This window comes from Passer domesticus, chromosome 21, assembly GCF_036417665.1.
Source record: "Passer domesticus isolate bPasDom1 chromosome 21, bPasDom1.hap1, whole genome shotgun sequence".
Classification (NCBI taxonomy): Eukaryota; Metazoa; Chordata; class Aves; order Passeriformes; family Passeridae; genus Passer; species Passer domesticus.
In genome coordinates, this window is record NC_087494.1 from 3,888,400 (window position 1) to 3,904,635 (window position 16,236).

General features: G+C 53.4%; 1 protein-coding gene and 1 long non-coding RNA gene across 2 annotated transcripts in view; one reads left to right on the plus strand and one right to left on the minus strand.

Moving 5' to 3' along the window:
• Positions 1-16,236, minus strand: part of ADAMTS10 (ADAM metallopeptidase with thrombospondin type 1 motif 10) — a 68,842-nt gene that overhangs the window by 1,978 nt on the left and 50,628 nt on the right. The window contains exons 16-24 of the mRNA XM_064396394.1: positions 9,616-9,749; positions 8,270-8,393; positions 7,776-7,856; positions 6,622-6,785; positions 5,896-6,022; positions 3,997-4,126; positions 2,749-2,953; positions 1,989-2,165; positions 551-707 (exon numbers count right to left, since the gene is read on the minus strand). Of these exons, the coding sequence (XP_064252464.1) occupies positions 551-707; positions 1,989-2,165; positions 2,749-2,953; positions 3,997-4,126; positions 5,896-6,022; positions 6,622-6,785; positions 7,776-7,856; positions 8,270-8,393; positions 9,616-9,749 (1,299 nt within the window). The remainder of the gene's footprint in view (positions 1-550; positions 708-1,988; positions 2,166-2,748; positions 2,954-3,996; positions 4,127-5,895; positions 6,023-6,621; positions 6,786-7,775; positions 7,857-8,269; positions 8,394-9,615; positions 9,750-16,236) is intronic.
• Positions 7,119-13,750, plus strand: LOC135284730 (uncharacterized). The gene is made up of 3 exons (XR_010349919.1): positions 7,119-7,506; positions 10,430-10,619; positions 12,991-13,750. It is a non-coding gene; the product is annotated as an uncharacterized LOC135284730 (long non-coding RNA).

The following is a 16,236-nucleotide window of genomic DNA, read 5'->3' on the forward strand; positions in this document are numbered from 1 at the left end:
TATCCCACGGTGCTCCAAACCCCATCCAACCTGGCTTTGGACACTTCCAGGGATGGGGTTTCCCACCCTAGAGCCCAACTCTAGCTCCCATGTCCCTGTCCCCAGTGGGACACGTGTCCCCTCCACAGGGACCCCTCCTGTACTGGCACTACACTCCATGGACCAAGTGCTCTGTGCTGTGTGCAGGGGGTGAGCTCTGATGCTGGGCTGCTTTGGGGGGACATGTGGGACCCCTCCCTGTGCTGTGTCTGGGCCTCTGGGGTCTCTACACAGCCCCACCCCACACTCAGCCAGGTGAGAGTTGTGTCAGGCAGTGCCAGGGCAAAGAACCTGGGTGCCATCTTCAGCTGGGCCACAGATATGGGTGGAAGGACCTTAAAGATCAAATTTTCCCACCCCTGTCATGGTCACCAGGGTGCTCCAAACCCCAGTGTCCAACCTGGACACTTCCAGGGATGGCATCTCCCACCCTAGAGCCCGGCTGGTGCTGTGCTGGCTCCAGTGTCCCCATCCCCAGTGGGACACGTGTCCCCTGTGCAGAGCCCCTCACCTTCAGGGTTGTCTGTGGGCCCTGACTCGCACTTGGTCTCGCACTGCTGCATCCCGGGGGGCTGCAGGGCCTCCACGCACTCCATGGACGGCTGCCCCGTGTGGGCCAGGCACTGGACGGATCTCCTCTGCTGGCCGAGGCCACACTGGGCAGAGCACTGTGGGGACACACACAGGGAGCTGCCGTGGCCACCACGGCTCTGGGAAGGCGGCAGGAGTGGGCACAATGGGGGTTAGGGGGTGCAAAGGGTGCTGCAGGGGGTTCGGGGGTGCAAAGGGTGCTGCAGGGGGTTGTGCCTTCCCTCCCTGGCATGAGCGAGTGCTGTGGCCCTGCATCCCAAAAAGCCTGGTTTGATTCTCCAGGGCTCAGGGAGGATCCCACACCCAGCCCTAAATCACTGGCCTTTCCCAGGCTCCTGCACCCCCATGTCAACCTGCAGCTCGAGGGGTGTCCAGGGCAGGGAGTGTGGCCGCAGCTCTCTTTAGAGAGTGCAGCAGGCACAATTTCCCAAGGATTTGTCCTGGGAAACACAGTGAGAAACCTCAGAGAAGAGAAAACAATTTTTATCTCTACTTGTTGTTCCTGTTTGTGAAGGGTGAGACAATACAGATGTTATAATTTACACTATTATAATTAGAAGTTAACTATTTCTTAATTATAATATACTATAAGCATTTCTTGGCTTATGAGTTTTTGCTACACTATGTTGTAAATGCTTTAAACCTATTCTTATCTAAATTAAAAAATATTATTAATAATATAATATAACATATAATATTATTATACTAATATTATTATCTAAAATTATCTAAAGCTATTATTATCTAAAATTACTCTTCGTGGGCCTATCTTTTGCACATGTGGAATGTGTTATGGAGATTGTTTACCAAAAGTGATTTGGTTAATTGGGCACCGGTGAAAGTTGTTTTGAGTGATTAGCCAATCCCTCAAAGCTGTGTCAGACAGCCATGGGTTTTTCTTTAGTATTCTTTAGTATAGTTTTAATAGTATTAATGTAATATAGTATAGTTTTAATAAAACAATTGTTCAGCCTTCTGAATCATAGAGTCAGATGCCAATCACTCCCTGTGCCAGGGGCTCCCTGAATTCATACAGGGAGGACTGTCAGTGTCACCCCACGGGGCTCTGGGGGGGACCAGCAGTGGCCATGCTTGGCAGTAGGGCCAGCCCACCCCTGCTGACCCCCAGCCACCCATGGGGACCCTTCAATGACTTCTGTGGGGTCCTGCTAGGCCACGGACACCCCCAGAGTCACCATCACAAACGAGCCAAAAAGGGGGCAAAGAACTCTGCCACGGGTCCCTGGATAGCTGTGGTGGCCACCCAGGCTCCTGCTGGCCCACAAAGGTCAGGAGGGAGCCACAAAGGGCTGGGGAGGCTCCTGCTGCAGTCCCCCCGAGGGGAGGGCTGTCCCTACCTCTCCCCACTCGCCGGTGACCCAGCGGGGCGGGGGGCAGCGCCGCAGGTTGCACCTCATGCTGGTGGGGGGCTTGGTGGCCTCGTGGCACTGGGAGGTGGGCAGGGTCACGCTGTGGTCGCCGCTCTTGCACAGCACGATGCGGTGGCGGAAGCCGGGCCCGCAGCTCGGGGTGCACTGCAGGGACAGGGGACACGGTCAAGGAGGGGACAGAGGCAGCTCTGGCTCCCCCCCTGCTGCTCCCACCTCTCCTGGCTCCTGAGCTGCCACACTGCCACTGATGGCTGTCACAGTGATTGGCACTGTGCTCCTGGAGCAGCGCCCTCAGAGAGGGGAGGCACGGTGTCAATCACAGAATCAGAATATCCTGAGCTGGATCCCTCAGGGATGCTCAGGGCAGCTCCTGTCCCTGCACAGCCACCCCAACAGCCCCACCCTGAGCAGCCCTGAGAGCTCCTGGAGCTCTGGCAGCCTTGGGGCCGGGACCATTCCCTGGGCAGCCTGGGCAGTGCCAGCACCCTCGGGGCCAAGAACCTTGCCCTGAGCTCCATGCCAAGCCCTGCCACAGCTCCAGCCCTTGGTGGGCTCCTGGCCCTGTCCCAGAGCAGAGCTCAGCCCCTGCCCCTCTGCCTGCCCTGGGCAGGAGCTGCAGCCCCCAGGAGCCTCCCCTCAGTCTCCTGTGCTCCAGCTGAACGAGCCAAGGGCCCTCAGCCGCTCCTCAGAGCCTTCCCCAGCTCCGTGTCCCTCCTTTGGCACTCGCCTCCGACCAGTCCAGGGCCACCCACTCGGGAGGACACGTTTGGTTGTTGCAGGGCTCCAGCATCTTAGGCCGCGGCTGGGTGCAAGAGGCATCATCCAGGGTTTTCTCCTCGCTGGCAGAGATCTTCCTCTTGCAGAAGACGCTGCGGGTCCGGACGCCCTCGTTGCAGCTCCGGCTGCACTCGGACCAGTTCCCAATGGCCCAGCTGGGGATGGGGCAAGAGCAGAGCTGGGAGGGGCCCGCGGGGCTGGGCTGGGCTGGTCCCCACTCCCCGCACACAGCCTGGCCCTTCTCCAGCCACAGCCCCCAGGCAGCTCTGGCTGAAGCACCGAGTCCCTGCACATCTGCCCTTCCCCTTCTGGGGAGCAGCCAGGGAGGGGCTGGCACAATTCCTCAGGGATTCATGGAGTATCTGGGACACAGAGGAGAAACCCCCACCCCATTCCCCAGCAGAGCTGCAGTGTCACCAGTGGGGACTGTGACTTGGGAATGGCAGCCAGGGGGGAATTTCACTCTCTGCCCCCCTGGTTTTCCCCCCTGGCTCCCTGCCCAGGCTCCAGGTATGTTGGAATAAGTTTTTTTTTTTATTCAGAGATAGAGTAACTGAGAGGCACTTTAAAAATGTAAATTTAAAAATTTTTAAATGTTTAAAAATGTAATTTTAAAATTTAAACTTATAACATTAATTTTAAAATTAAAAATTTAATTTAAAATTAAATTAATTTAATTGTAATTTTTTTCTATTTTTTGTCTCAAGTGAAGGGTGAGACAATACAGATGCTATAATTTACATTATTATAATTAGAAGTTAACTATTTCTTAATTATCATATACTATAAGCATTTCTTGGCTTATGAGTTTTTGCTACACTATGTTGTAAATGCTTTAAACCTATTCTTATCTAAATTTAAAAAATATAATATAATATAATATAATATAATATAATATAATATAATATAATATAATATAATATAATATAATATAATATAATATAATATAATTAATATAATATAATATAATAATATAAAATTATCTAAAGCTATTATTATCTAAAATTACTTTTTGTGGGTCTATCTTTCATAGTTTTATTTCTCCAAAGAAATGTTGATCTCCTAAATCAACATTTCTTACCTCAAAATTTGCATACAAATCCATGCTATATAAACGTTCATGTAAACTTTAAAGCTTAACAGAAAAATTAAACAATAATAATAATAAAACAAGTTCATTTCCCCCACTGGTACTCACGCCGGGGGACAGGGCTCGGTGTTGCAGCTCCTCTGTCGCTCCGGGACTTTGGTGTCAGCGCTGCAGAAATGGTTGGGGACAGTTGAGCCATCAGAGAGCTTCCTGCACACCACAGACTGGATCTGGCTGCCTGCCCAGGGAAAAGAGGGAAGGGGAAAGGGAAGTTGAGGCTATGATGTCTCAGGTTGGAGCTTTTCTGTTTTTCAGATTCTGTGCTGCTTTAGTGTGTGGGTCTGGGTTCACATGAGGGGATGGTGAGCTCTGTGCACAGAGCAGGGAGACAAAACAATTCCTGCTCTAGCTGGGGACCAAGGACAAAGGATCCAAACCTCAGGCCCAAGAGCACAAACAACGTGGGCTGAAGAGAGGAAAACAAGAAGGATGGGACTGCATGGGCTGGGGCTGGAATTGGACAATTAACCCCAATATGCAAATGGAGCAGAACTGATCAAAGTGAGAGACCCCATGAGCTATCATGCATTTTGTGACCATTTTGGTTCATCTTGGGTGCAGCCCTGGCTGGGCTCTTGTGCTGCCCAAGGTGGATCCATTGAGGCATTTTAATAAATCCCTGCTTTATTCTTTAGCTCTGTCCAGTCTCTGTTCTAGCTCAGCCTGCACATGGCATCACTGAGGCTGGAGCAGTGCCAGGCTGTGGGTGCCAGCCCCCAGCTCTGCTCCCAGGGGGTGACGTGACAAAACAACCACTTGTCCCTGCACATTGAGGCTGAACTTATCCCTCCAAGGGATTTCAAGGGAATTCACAACCAAGGGCTTCTCTGACATCTCCAAATGGATGGTGTGGAACGATGGTGTCAATGCCTGGATGTGGCACTCTGAGTGACAAGGTGGGGAGCAGGCACAGCTTGGACTCGGTGGCCCTGGAGGGTTTATCCAGCCTCGATGATTCTGGGATTCTGGAGGTCAGCAGCCAGGGCAGGACATGCCAGAGGATGGAGGATCACAGCATTCCAGGGATCTCCTGCTCAAATGAACTTGTTCTCACCTTGGCCTTTCTGGGCAGCACTTGGGGAATAACAGGAACAAGGAGGGACAGCACATGATTGAGGTCTGGCATGGAAGACAAGCCCTGAGCTTTAAACAGGGAACATTAGTGGGCCGTTCTCTTCTGAATACCAGCTCAGCCCCTCCCAGCCAGGCTCTCCAAAGTCCTGAGACATGGCCCAAACCATGGGAACCAGTCCACGGATTCAGGGAAGCACCAGGGGTGTTTCAGTTCACAGACTGCAGAGCTGAGGCCACAGGGGCTGCTGTGATCAGCCAGCCTGTCCTTGCTCCATCCCTGGCAGTGCCCAAGGCCAGGCTGGACAGGGCTGGGAGCACCCTGGGATAGGGGAAGGTGTCCCTGCTATGGCAGGGGGTGGCACTGAGTGAGATTTAAGGTCCCTCCCAACCTAAAGCCATTTATGATTGCATGCATTGCACGAGTAAAAGGGTTTAAAAAGGGGTGGAGAGGGACAGGACACAGGGAATGGCTCCTGCTGCCAGAGGGCAGGGCTGGATGGGAGATTGGGAAAGAATCCTTCCCTGTGAGGGTGGGCAGGCCCTGGCACAGGGTGCCCTGAGCAGCTGTGGCTGCCCCCGGATCCCTGCCAGTATCCAAAGACAGGTTGGACATTGAGGTTTGGAGCACCCTGGCATAGTGGAAGGTGTCCCTGACCATGGCAGAGGGTTGAAAAATTTGATCTTTAAGGTCCTTCCACCCATATCTGTGGCCCAGCTGAAGATGGCACCCAGGTTCTTTGCTCTGGCACTGCCTGACACAACTCTCACCTGGCTGAGTGTGGGGTGGGGCCGTGTAGAGACCCCAGAGGCCCAGACACAGCACAGGGAGGAGTCCCACATGTCCCCCCAAAGCAGCCCAGCATCAGAGCTCACCCCCTGCACACAGCACAGAGCACTTGGTCCATGGGGTGTAGTGCCAGGAGTACAGGCTGGAGCCATCCCTGCCCACGGGAGCGTTGAACTTGTAGCGGATCCCCTGCGGCTCCGTCCGCACCAGCACCTGCGGGAAAGGCACCCCCAGGACATCAGTGCCACCACAGTGACCACCCAGGTGGCATCCCAGAGCCTCTCTAACAGCCAGGGCAGCTGGAATCTTCCCCTGTCCCCTTCCAGCCCCTCCCAGTACTGGCAGGGCAGCCGCCAGTGGTGACAGTGGTGCTCGATCAGAGAATGAGCTCCCAAGCACTCAGGGGTGGAATCATCCCAAAACCTGACAGATCAGGGCAGGAGACCTGAGAATTAGAGAGGGAGTTCTGAGAGTGCCCCGTGGATAAAGCACTGGCCCTCCAAGGCAGGGGTTGGGGGCTCCTGTCCCACCTGGGTGACTCTTTCAAGGCTGGATGTGGCACTCGGTGCCGTGGTCTGGCTGACAAGGTGGTGTCAGGCCACAGCTTGGACTCCATGGTCTCTAAGGGCTTTTCCAAGCTCATTAATTCTGTGATTTACTGTGTGAATTTAGCCCAATTTACCTCTGCTCTCTGTGTCCCTTTACCCCCAACAGCCACGCCAGGGGCTGATCAGCTCCAGCCCCCAGGCAGCCACAGCAAGACCCTTCCAGCCCAACCAGCACCACACCGGGAGGGGTAGGAATTTACCAACCATGACAAAGAGGGTGATGTTGGTGGGTCCCAAAGCCTCCAGTGACTCGGGCTCCTCAGGGGACCTCCTGTAGTGGAAGGTGGTGCCGGCGATGTCGAAGCGCCGGGGGGGATCGATGGAGAGCTTCCCGTTGATGAAATATTCCCCACTGTCCCCTCGCAGCGCTGCCAGCACAGGGGAGGGGGCTCAGCACAAAGCTCCAGGCACCCGGGCCAGCTTCAGCCAGGTGCTGCTCACCTGCCGGGCTCAGAGCATTGCTAAATGCCACCAGGGAGGGCACAGGTGGCTCAGGGGCACCAGCAGGGTGGCACCGATGGACCCACGGTGCTTCCTCAGCCTGCCCAGGGCTGGGGGCCAGCTGTGGCCACGAAGCCGGGCTCAGAGCCAGCTGTGCACAGCGGGTCGGGGCTGCTGGAGCTGCTGGAGCTCCTGGGGCTGCTGGGGCCCGGAGCCGGGCTGTGTTTGCCGGGGAGAGTCGCTAGAGGGGGATCGGAGCGCTCGCTGCTGCTGCTGCTCCTGGCCCTGGCTCCGGGAGCGGCTCCGGGCACCGCCGCCCTGCCGACCCCACCGCGCCCCGGACACGGAGGATCCTGCGAGCCAGGGAGGCTGGAGGATGCCCAGAGGGATCCCTGCCTGCGGGCAGCGGTGTCCTGAGAGCGCAGAAATGCAGAAAGGAGTCCCCACACACGGGGCAGGGAGGGGTGGTGGCACCTCCGATGCCATGGGAGGGATGCTGCCAGGAGAATCCTGCCGGCAGCACCCAGGGAGAGCACCCTGCCCTGCCCTGCATCGCTCCGGGGACAGGGAGGAAAAAAGAGGCAAGAAAATCCTCGTTGTGAAAGCAGGACTGAGCAGCCAGGCTGGAAAACCAAGCCCGAGGAAAATGTGAGTGTTTTTCATCCCCAGGATGGCAGAGGGGAGATGCCAGGAGCTGAGGGATGTGGGGTTTGCTCAGGGCTGTGATGCTAACACAGGACAGGGACACACAACCCACACTGCCCTGCTGCCTTCTCCTGTCCCAAATCCCAGCCTGGGACCCCCAATTCCCCATTCCCAGCTGCAGGGGGAAGCTCTCCCTGCAGGGCCTTGCCCAGACCCCGTTAATGCCAGGGAAATGGCAGGGCCTGGCTGGGCTTCCAGCAGCCCCAGCTCACCCAGGTAGTTGATGGAGAGGTTCAGCTCCCGGATGTCGATGTGGACGGAACCCTTGGGGATCTGGATCACCTCCTCATAACCTGGGGGACAAGCAGGTGAGCAGCACTTTCAGCCTCCAGTCCCAGAGCCAGAGCTGCCCTGGGCTGGATGGGAGCATGAACCAACCCCTCATCCATGGGGAAATGATGGAAAAAGCATTTTGGGCACCAAAATGGAGTGGGTTTGCACTGTGGGCTCTTGTGGTGGGACTGGGAACGTGCTGTGGAGCTGGGATCAACCCTGGGGAGCAGGGAAGGGGCTTGGAGCTCTGTGCCAGAGACTTGGGCACCCCTGGAGGCTGGGGCACGGCTTGGCTGGTGAACAGGAGGGATTTGCTGCCTCCTAGCCCGGTGCTTCCCCTTGGGATTTAGCTCTGGGATTTGTCCCTGCCTGTCCCCAGGGGCAGGTGAGGTTGAGGAGGGATTTGAGGGTGAGCAGGCCGTTTGTTCCCTACCTCCCTCGGGCAGGGACTGGTTGAAGACGCCCTCGATGGTCTCGCAGGAGCTGCCATCTCCCCCACACACCCGGCACTTGTCCTCCTTGGAGTCGGAGCCCAGCACCCGGTCACAGCCCACGTGCTGCGGGAGGAGCGGCAGCAATGAGCCGGCCTGGAGGGACCCTGCTGTCCCCTGGTGTCCCCTGGTGTCCCCTGGTGTCCCCTGCTGTCCCCTCAGTGCCCCACACACCCCAGCAGTGCCTCCCTCTCCTGGGAGGGTGCAGGGATGAAGCCTGAGAGGAGCCCAAGGGAAGCCCTGTCCCTGTAGCTGATGTGTCCTTGTGGCCTCTGTCCCTCTGCCACCGCCCCGGGGTGGCACAAGGGTCACCAGCACGGTTGTGGCTCCCTCGGGTGCAATCCCCCTTTGTTCCACAGCCCCATGGAGGAAAACAGATCCCAGAGATACAGGAAGGGAGGCAGACAGACACACAGTCTGTCTGTCTGCCTGCTGGGGATGTTGGCCACTCCCAAGCGCTTCCTTAGAATTCACTTTTACAGCTCCCCCAGATCCCATTGCAAGGGAAACATCAAAGGGGCTGGGAGTGCAGGGATCCATCCCTGAGGCAGGGAATGCAGAGGGGATGGGAATGTTCCTGCTCCCATTGGGTGTCGAGGCAGAGAAATCATGGAATTACAGGATGGTTTGGGCTGGAAGGGACCTTAAAGCTCATCCCATCCCAGCCCTGCCATGGCAGGAACACCTCCCACTGTCCCAGGCTGCTCCCAGCCCTGCCCAGCCTGGCCTTGGGCACTGCCAGGGATCCAGGGGCAGCCACAGCTGCTCTGGGCACCCCAAGCCAGGGCCTGCCCACCCTGCCAGGGAACAATTCCTGCCCAATCTCCCATCCAGCCCTGCCCTCTGGCACTGGCAGCCATTCCCTGGCTCCTGTCCCTGCAGGCCTTGTCCCCAGTCCCTCTGCAGCTCTCCTGGAGCCCCTTCAGGCCCTGCCAGGGGCTCTGAGCTCTGCCTGGAGCCTTCTCTTGTCCAGGGGAGCAGCCCCAGCTCCCTTAACCCTCCACCCATCCCAGTCTGTGTGAGCAGTTTGAGGGCAGCGCTCACCTGCCCAGGGGTCTGTCCCTGTCCCCTCTTTTTAGGGCTCTGTTCTTGCCCCCTCTACCCAGAGGATCTGTCCTTGTTCCCCCCACCCTAGGAGCCAGTCCCTGTCCCCTTTTCTTGGGGGTCTGTCCTTGTGTCCGCCCTGTTTCGGGTCTGTCCCTGTCCCCCCATCCCAGGGTTTGTCCTTGTCCCCCCTGCCCTGGTGGCTCTGTCCCTGTCCCCATGCCGGGGTGTGTCCCTGTCCCACCTTGCACTCCCCGTTGACACAGATGTCGTTGGAGTCCTGCCTGCAGGGGGTCCCGTCCACCACGGCCGCTGCTCTCTCCGTGTAGAAGTTGAAGCCCTCGGCCAGGCAGTTGAGGGAACAGGCCTTGACACCCCCTGGGGAAGGAGCACAGCTTCAAACGTGTTCAAAAGTGTTGCAGTCAGGTAGAAAAATCATAAAGGCTTCATAAAATTGTCATAAAATCAAGCCTGCTCTCCTGGAATCAGTGGCAAAGCTAGCACTCTGCAAGTAGTATATATTAAAAAAAAATAAAATATATAATATATATACTAAATAATATATATTATGTAGTATATGTTTATTCTATAAATATATATTTATAGAATATATAAATATTTATTTATTCTATATACATTCTATATATATTATATATTTAGAGATATTTTATATTTACATATAATATTATATAAATTTATTTATTATAATATTATAGAAATCTACTTATAATATTATATAATATCATATAATAATATATAATATATAACTTATACTATACAAAATTAAATTTATATTATATTATATTACATTATATATTATATTATATTATATTATATTATATTATATTATATTATATTATATTATATTATATTATATTATATTATATTATATTATATTATATTACAATTATATTATATTATATTATGCCCTCTTTGGGATCAGTTATTGGGTCAAAAGGGGAAATAATCTAGGTGTCAGTTCTTAATTGGATAGTAAGGAAATGGCCAATAATCTGTTGTTACTCCTTGTAACAAGAGATTATTGGCCATTTTTGCAGTGCTTTTCCAGTGTGCTGAGCCTGGTGTGGACAGCGTGCAAAACTCTAGATAAGAGAACAATAAACAAGAACCTGAAGACCGAAAAAGTCCAGTCTGCCTCTCTTTCCTGGCACAAAACCGCTCCAGGAGGGTCTCCCCCAACAGGGGAGCCCCTGGGAGGCTTCAGCTTGAGTCCCAGGGAAGCAACAGGTACCCTGGCAGGGAAACACCTTGGATGGGGGGAATGGGAATGTGCAAAACGGGAAACTCGATACAGAACATCAAAGGGGTAAAGGGAAACTCGATACAGAACATCAAAGGGGTAAAGGGAAACTCGATACAGAACATCAAAGGGGTAAAAGGAGGGGAGGGGAGGGGGCCCAGCTGTGCCAGAGCACCTGGGGGGGAGAGAGAGCAAAGCTGGGAGAGGGAGGAGCAGGAGGATTCAGGTGCTGAATTCCCTACGAGAGGGGAATTGAGCAGCTTGGAGGCATTTTGGGGAGCAGCAGCTGCTGAGCAGGGGGAGCTCGCTGAGAGCAGGGGCTGCAGGCAGGGAGCTGGGGCTGGGGTCCTGTGCTCACACTGCTCCATGTGGGATGGTGCCTTGCCCCAAGGAATGAGTGAAAATGGTCCTTCAGTTTGGCCTGTCTCAGGGTTTCTGATTAAAACTGGAGGAGTTTCTTTCAATTTTGCCTGTGTGCTATTTGGAAAGTGCTGAAAAATTGGAAGATTAGGATCTGCAAATGAGCTGTTCAAATAATTAAAGACATATAAACCATTGTTCAACCTCATCTTTGGATTTGAGCTTTAATATTTTTAATCTATTTGTAATCCTGCAGTTCTTTAGTGTATAACTCCAAATTCCATAGTCAGTGTGAGCTGCTGCTTCCCCATTTTGGGCAGACACAACAATTCCCCTCCAGGCCTGGCAATCAAGGACACCTCACTGCCTCAGGCCCCAGAAATAGAAACAAAAGTGAGTTGGAGGGAGCAAAACTGGGGTAAATGACTTCATTACCTGAAGCTGTAATTTGGAGATTAACCCCCAATATCAAATGGACCAAACTTATAAAAGTGTGAAAACCTGTGACCTGTGGTCCATTTTTAGGTATAGCCCCTCGGGGGTTTCATCTGCCCCAAATGTACCTGAAGATGTACCTGAAGGCCCTTCCATAAATTGAACAGCTTTTTATTCTATAAATATATAAATGTATGTGTGTATATACATATATATACACACAGACATACATTAAAATGTATCTATAAAATATAAATATTTTATATAGTCTATAAGTATACAGTATTTATATTACATATTTATAGAATAACTATATAATATATATTATATATTGTAGATAAAGATATAACAATATATCTAAATATATCTTATATATGAAATGTATATGTAAAATAAATATTTTATATAATATAGACATATATAACATTTATATTATTTATATAATAAACATATAATATATAATATAATATATATAATATATTTTTTATATCTATATATAAAATGCTGCTATTTATTTCTACAAATCCATTTCCCACACAGCCTCTGGTTTTAGATAGCCCAAAAAGGCTTCAGGGATGAATCCCTGCTGGCTCTCCTCTCTGGTCAGGCCTGCACGTGGGGATTCCTGCCCTTCAAAATGCCATGGAAGGGGAGCAGGGGGAGGGAGAGGCAAGGAGGCAGACAGGGGTGACCCTGCATTGGTACCCATGTCCTGACTGCCACTGCTCTACAAGCTGCCTGGGCCACCTGAGCTCCAAACAGTCCCCACAGCCTCTCTGGGGACAATTCCCAGGCAGGATTTGCCCTTGGCAGCCAGGTCACCAGAGGGAAGGAGACTGGAATCACTGCCCAGCATCTGCTGGGAACTGCAGTGTCCCTGGCCCAGAGGTGCCCTGGTGGCCCGGGCAGCTCCTTGTCCTTGTTCAGGTGGCCCCAGTGACAGCTGTGTCCCCATGACAGCAGCACTGAGCACAGCAAGAGCCTCTGGAACAGCACAAGGTGCCTTGGAATTCTTGGAGTGACTCCCACAGAGTGATGGGACCTCTGAGCTGGCCCAGGGAATGTTGCTAAACACAATTATGGAATCCTGGAATATGCTGAGCTGGAAGGGACCCTCAGGGATGCTCAGCCCAGCCCCTGTCCCTGCACAGCCACCCCAAAAATCCCACCCTGCACAGCCCTGAGAGCTCCTGGAGCTCTGGCAGCCTTGGGGCCGGGACCATTCCCTGGGCAGCCTGGGCAGTGCCAGCACCCTCGGGGGCAAGAACCTTGCCCTGAGCTCCATGCCAAGCCCTGGCACAGCTCCAGTCCTTCCTGGGCTCCTGGCCCTGGCCCAGAAAGGGGGAAAGCCCCAGCCAGGAGCCATCCTGCACATTCTGCTCCCCTCCCTTCATTTAGGGTCAGCCTGGTTCCTCCTTTGCACCTTTAACAGAGCTATTAAAAGAGAATATTTTCAGCTGGCTGCTGCCTCCGAGGATGTTTTGTTCCTCCCGCCTGCCCTCTCCCATGGAGGAATTTAGCCTTGTTACAATTTCTGACAAGCAATCTCCTGTTTTCCTCAAGCTCCTGCTCCTCCCATCGCTCTCCCGAACTCCCGAATGGGCCAAGAGCGAAATGAAGAACGCAGGGAACAAAGCAAAGTAAACAAACATTTAAAGCCACGTTCCAGGAGGAATCTGCGGACTGCTGAGCTCAGCGCTTCTCTCCAGAGCTCTGCATCCCCATCCCGGGGTCTGGGCTGGAAATCAGCTCCAGGAAAACAGCACCAACCTCAGGGACCCAGTGTCCAGCTCCTTCCCTTCCCAAATGGTCCCAGGACTGGTGGTGATGCCTCAGGTTTGAGCTTTTCTATTTCTCAGGTTCTGTGCTGCTTTAGTGTGTGGGTCTGGGTTCATATCAGGGGATGGTGAGCTCTGTGCACAGAGCAGGGAGACAAAACAATTCCTGCTCCAGCTGGGGACCAAGGACAAAGGATCCAAATCTCAGGCCCAAGAGCACAAACAACGTGGGCTGAAGAGAGAAAAACAAGAAGGATGGGACTGCATGGGCTGGGGCTGGAATTGGATACTTAACTCCAATGTGCAAATGGAGCAGAACTTACAAAAAATGTGAGACCCTGTGACCAGGTGTCCATTTTGGTTCATCTTGGGTGCAGCCCTGTCTGGGCTCTTGTGCTGCCCAAGGTGGATCCATTGAGGCCTTTTAATAAATCCCTGCTTTATTCCTTAGCTCTGTCCAGTCTCTGTTCTAGCTCAGCCTTCACAAGGCACCAGTGCCCCCCTCCTCCAAGCTTCTGGGGCACTCCTTGTCTGCAGGGTGGGGATGCTCCATGCCCAGGATATTTCCCAAAGAAATGTGAAGCGAGGCACCTCCAAACCCAGCCATCCTTCTGGGATGAGCTGAGCAGGAGAAGGGGCTCAGGGTGGTGGTGGATGGCTCCCAAAGTGCCCAGAACCAAGCTGAGGAGCAGATTCCCTGCCAGCTGGAGGGAGGGATGCCCAGGGGTGAGGCTGCCAGCAAAGAGGGATCCTGGGGGGCTGCTGGGGAGGGAGGGATTGGCAGCCCCCATGCCTGAGCCCTCTGAGCACTGCTGGAAGGGCTCAGGAGGTGAGGAGCAGCCCTCACTGCCACCCCAAAATGTGGGTACACAGGGCCTGGGAGCAGAACATCAGTGGCAAGGGCAGGACAGGAAGGGTTCCCTGGGGTTGGATCTATGACATGGGCAAGGTGGAGGTGAAAGGGATGTCCCTGCCTCCCCCAGGATGTGCCTCTGACACCCGAATGACACCAAGGATCACAAAACCCCCCAGGCATGTGAGGATGAAAGTCCTGGTGCTGCTGAAATCATGGAGTCACAGGGGGGTTGGGTGGGAAGAGGCCTTAAAGCCCATCCAGTGCCACCCCTGCCATGGCAGGGACCCCTCCCACTGTCCCAGGCTGCTCCCAGCCCTGTCCAGCCTGGCCTTGGGCACTGCCAGGGATCCAGGGGCAGCCACAGCTGCTCTGGGCACCCCAAGCCAGGGCCTGCCCACCCTGCCAGGGAACAATTCCTGCCCAATCTCCCATCCAGCCCTGCCCTCTGGCACTGGCAGCCATTCCCTGTGTCCTTGCTAAAATTCTCTCTCTTTTCAGCCCCCTTTAGGCGCTGGACACAAACCAGCTCTTCCAGTTCTGAGAGGGAGCCCAGACTTGTCCAAAGTTGTTCCTTGACCTTCCCTGCTCCATGGTTCCTCCCTGGGCCACCCCAGGAGACAGCAGTGACACCCTTTGACTCCAAATAAATAAAGTAAAAATGCTCCTCATGACCATTGCTCACAGCCAACGTGGGAAAAGGAGATGGAGCTCCCAGATCCCTTCCAACCACGGCACTGTCAGCACTGCCAGCCTCCCATGAGGGGAGAGGTTTCATCACTCATTTTGTGGCAGAGGAAGCTGAAGCACAGAGAGAGGAAGGGGCTCTTTATGAAAGGCAAAAATCCATGTCAGGGTCAGATGACACCTCAAGGGTGATGTTCAGCTGGCCAGCCAAGCCCTGGGCCGTGCCTGGGGAGGAGAGAGGTCAGAGCCAGGGCAGCTCCAGCCTGCAGGGTTGGCTTCCACCTTGGCACCCACTGGGGCCTTGGGGTGACTTCACAACCTCCCAATTTTATTACATTTTTATTGATCCATCCCCTGCAGCCTCAGCACAGCTGCTCCAGCTGCAGGAGCCCCGCTGGGAGCTGGGCTTGTTTACACAGCTGGGAAGGATTTCCCCAGTCCAGTTCATTAACTCCATGAAGGAGATGAGCTGTTCCTCCTCATTATTGAGAGATTTGTGCCACAGAGCCTCCTCCAGACCCTTCTGCAGGACACAGGGCTGACCTCAGGAAGAGGAAGTGCTGCTCTTTGAAGGAGCCACCAGATCCCATCCCTTCTCCTGCTCAGGAAGCTTTCCCTGCCTGCGCTGCCTCCTCCCCATCGGGCGCCTGTTTTAGGTTGGAAGTGGGTGTGTGTATTCTATTCCTATCTCTGGAGCAGTTATCTTCTGTTCATTGGGCAGTTTTCTTTATCTCTCCCACACCCAATCCTCCCTCCAGGAGATCTCTGCTGTCCATGGCCACTGAGTGTCCCTGCAGGGCTGATCAAATTCCATCCTCCCATGGGGAGATGCTGTGCCCAGGGCAGGAGCCAAGCATTCCTACCTGGATCCAATCTGAGCCTGGAACACCCCAGCAGCCTTTGCCCACTGCATTCCCAGAGGAGCAGCTTTCTCCTGCCCTGCATTCCCAGAGGAAGAGCAGGCCCATCTCCAGCAGCCCTGGAGCTCCAGAGGAAAACTCCCCCCTTGTGCAGGATCCCTGCTCCAGCAGAAGCACAGCTGGCACTGCAGGAGGGCTGAGCCCCCATGGGATGGGGCTGTGCCACCACCCTGACACACAGGGGGTCAGGTCTATTATGACTCTGTCAATGTTTTTTTTTATTTTTTGTACTATTGCATTTGTATTTTTAATTTTCCTAGTAAAGAACTGTTATTCCTGCTCCCATATCTTTGCCTGAGAGCCCCTTAATTTCAAAATTATAATTCGGTGGGAGGGAGTTTACATTTTCCATTTCAAGGAAGGCTCCTGCCTTCCTTAGCAGACACCTGTCTTTCCAAAGACACTTTCCCCATATGTCCCAAATTCTTATGGTTTCTCCTTTCTTTCCTTGTTTCCTCATTGCTTGTGGTATCCCTGGTGGCCAGCCCCATCTTCCCTGTATGGCAATGCCCTTTGCCCTGCCCTTTGTACTTCCCCCATGCCCTCAGACCATTGGGCACTGACCCCTACT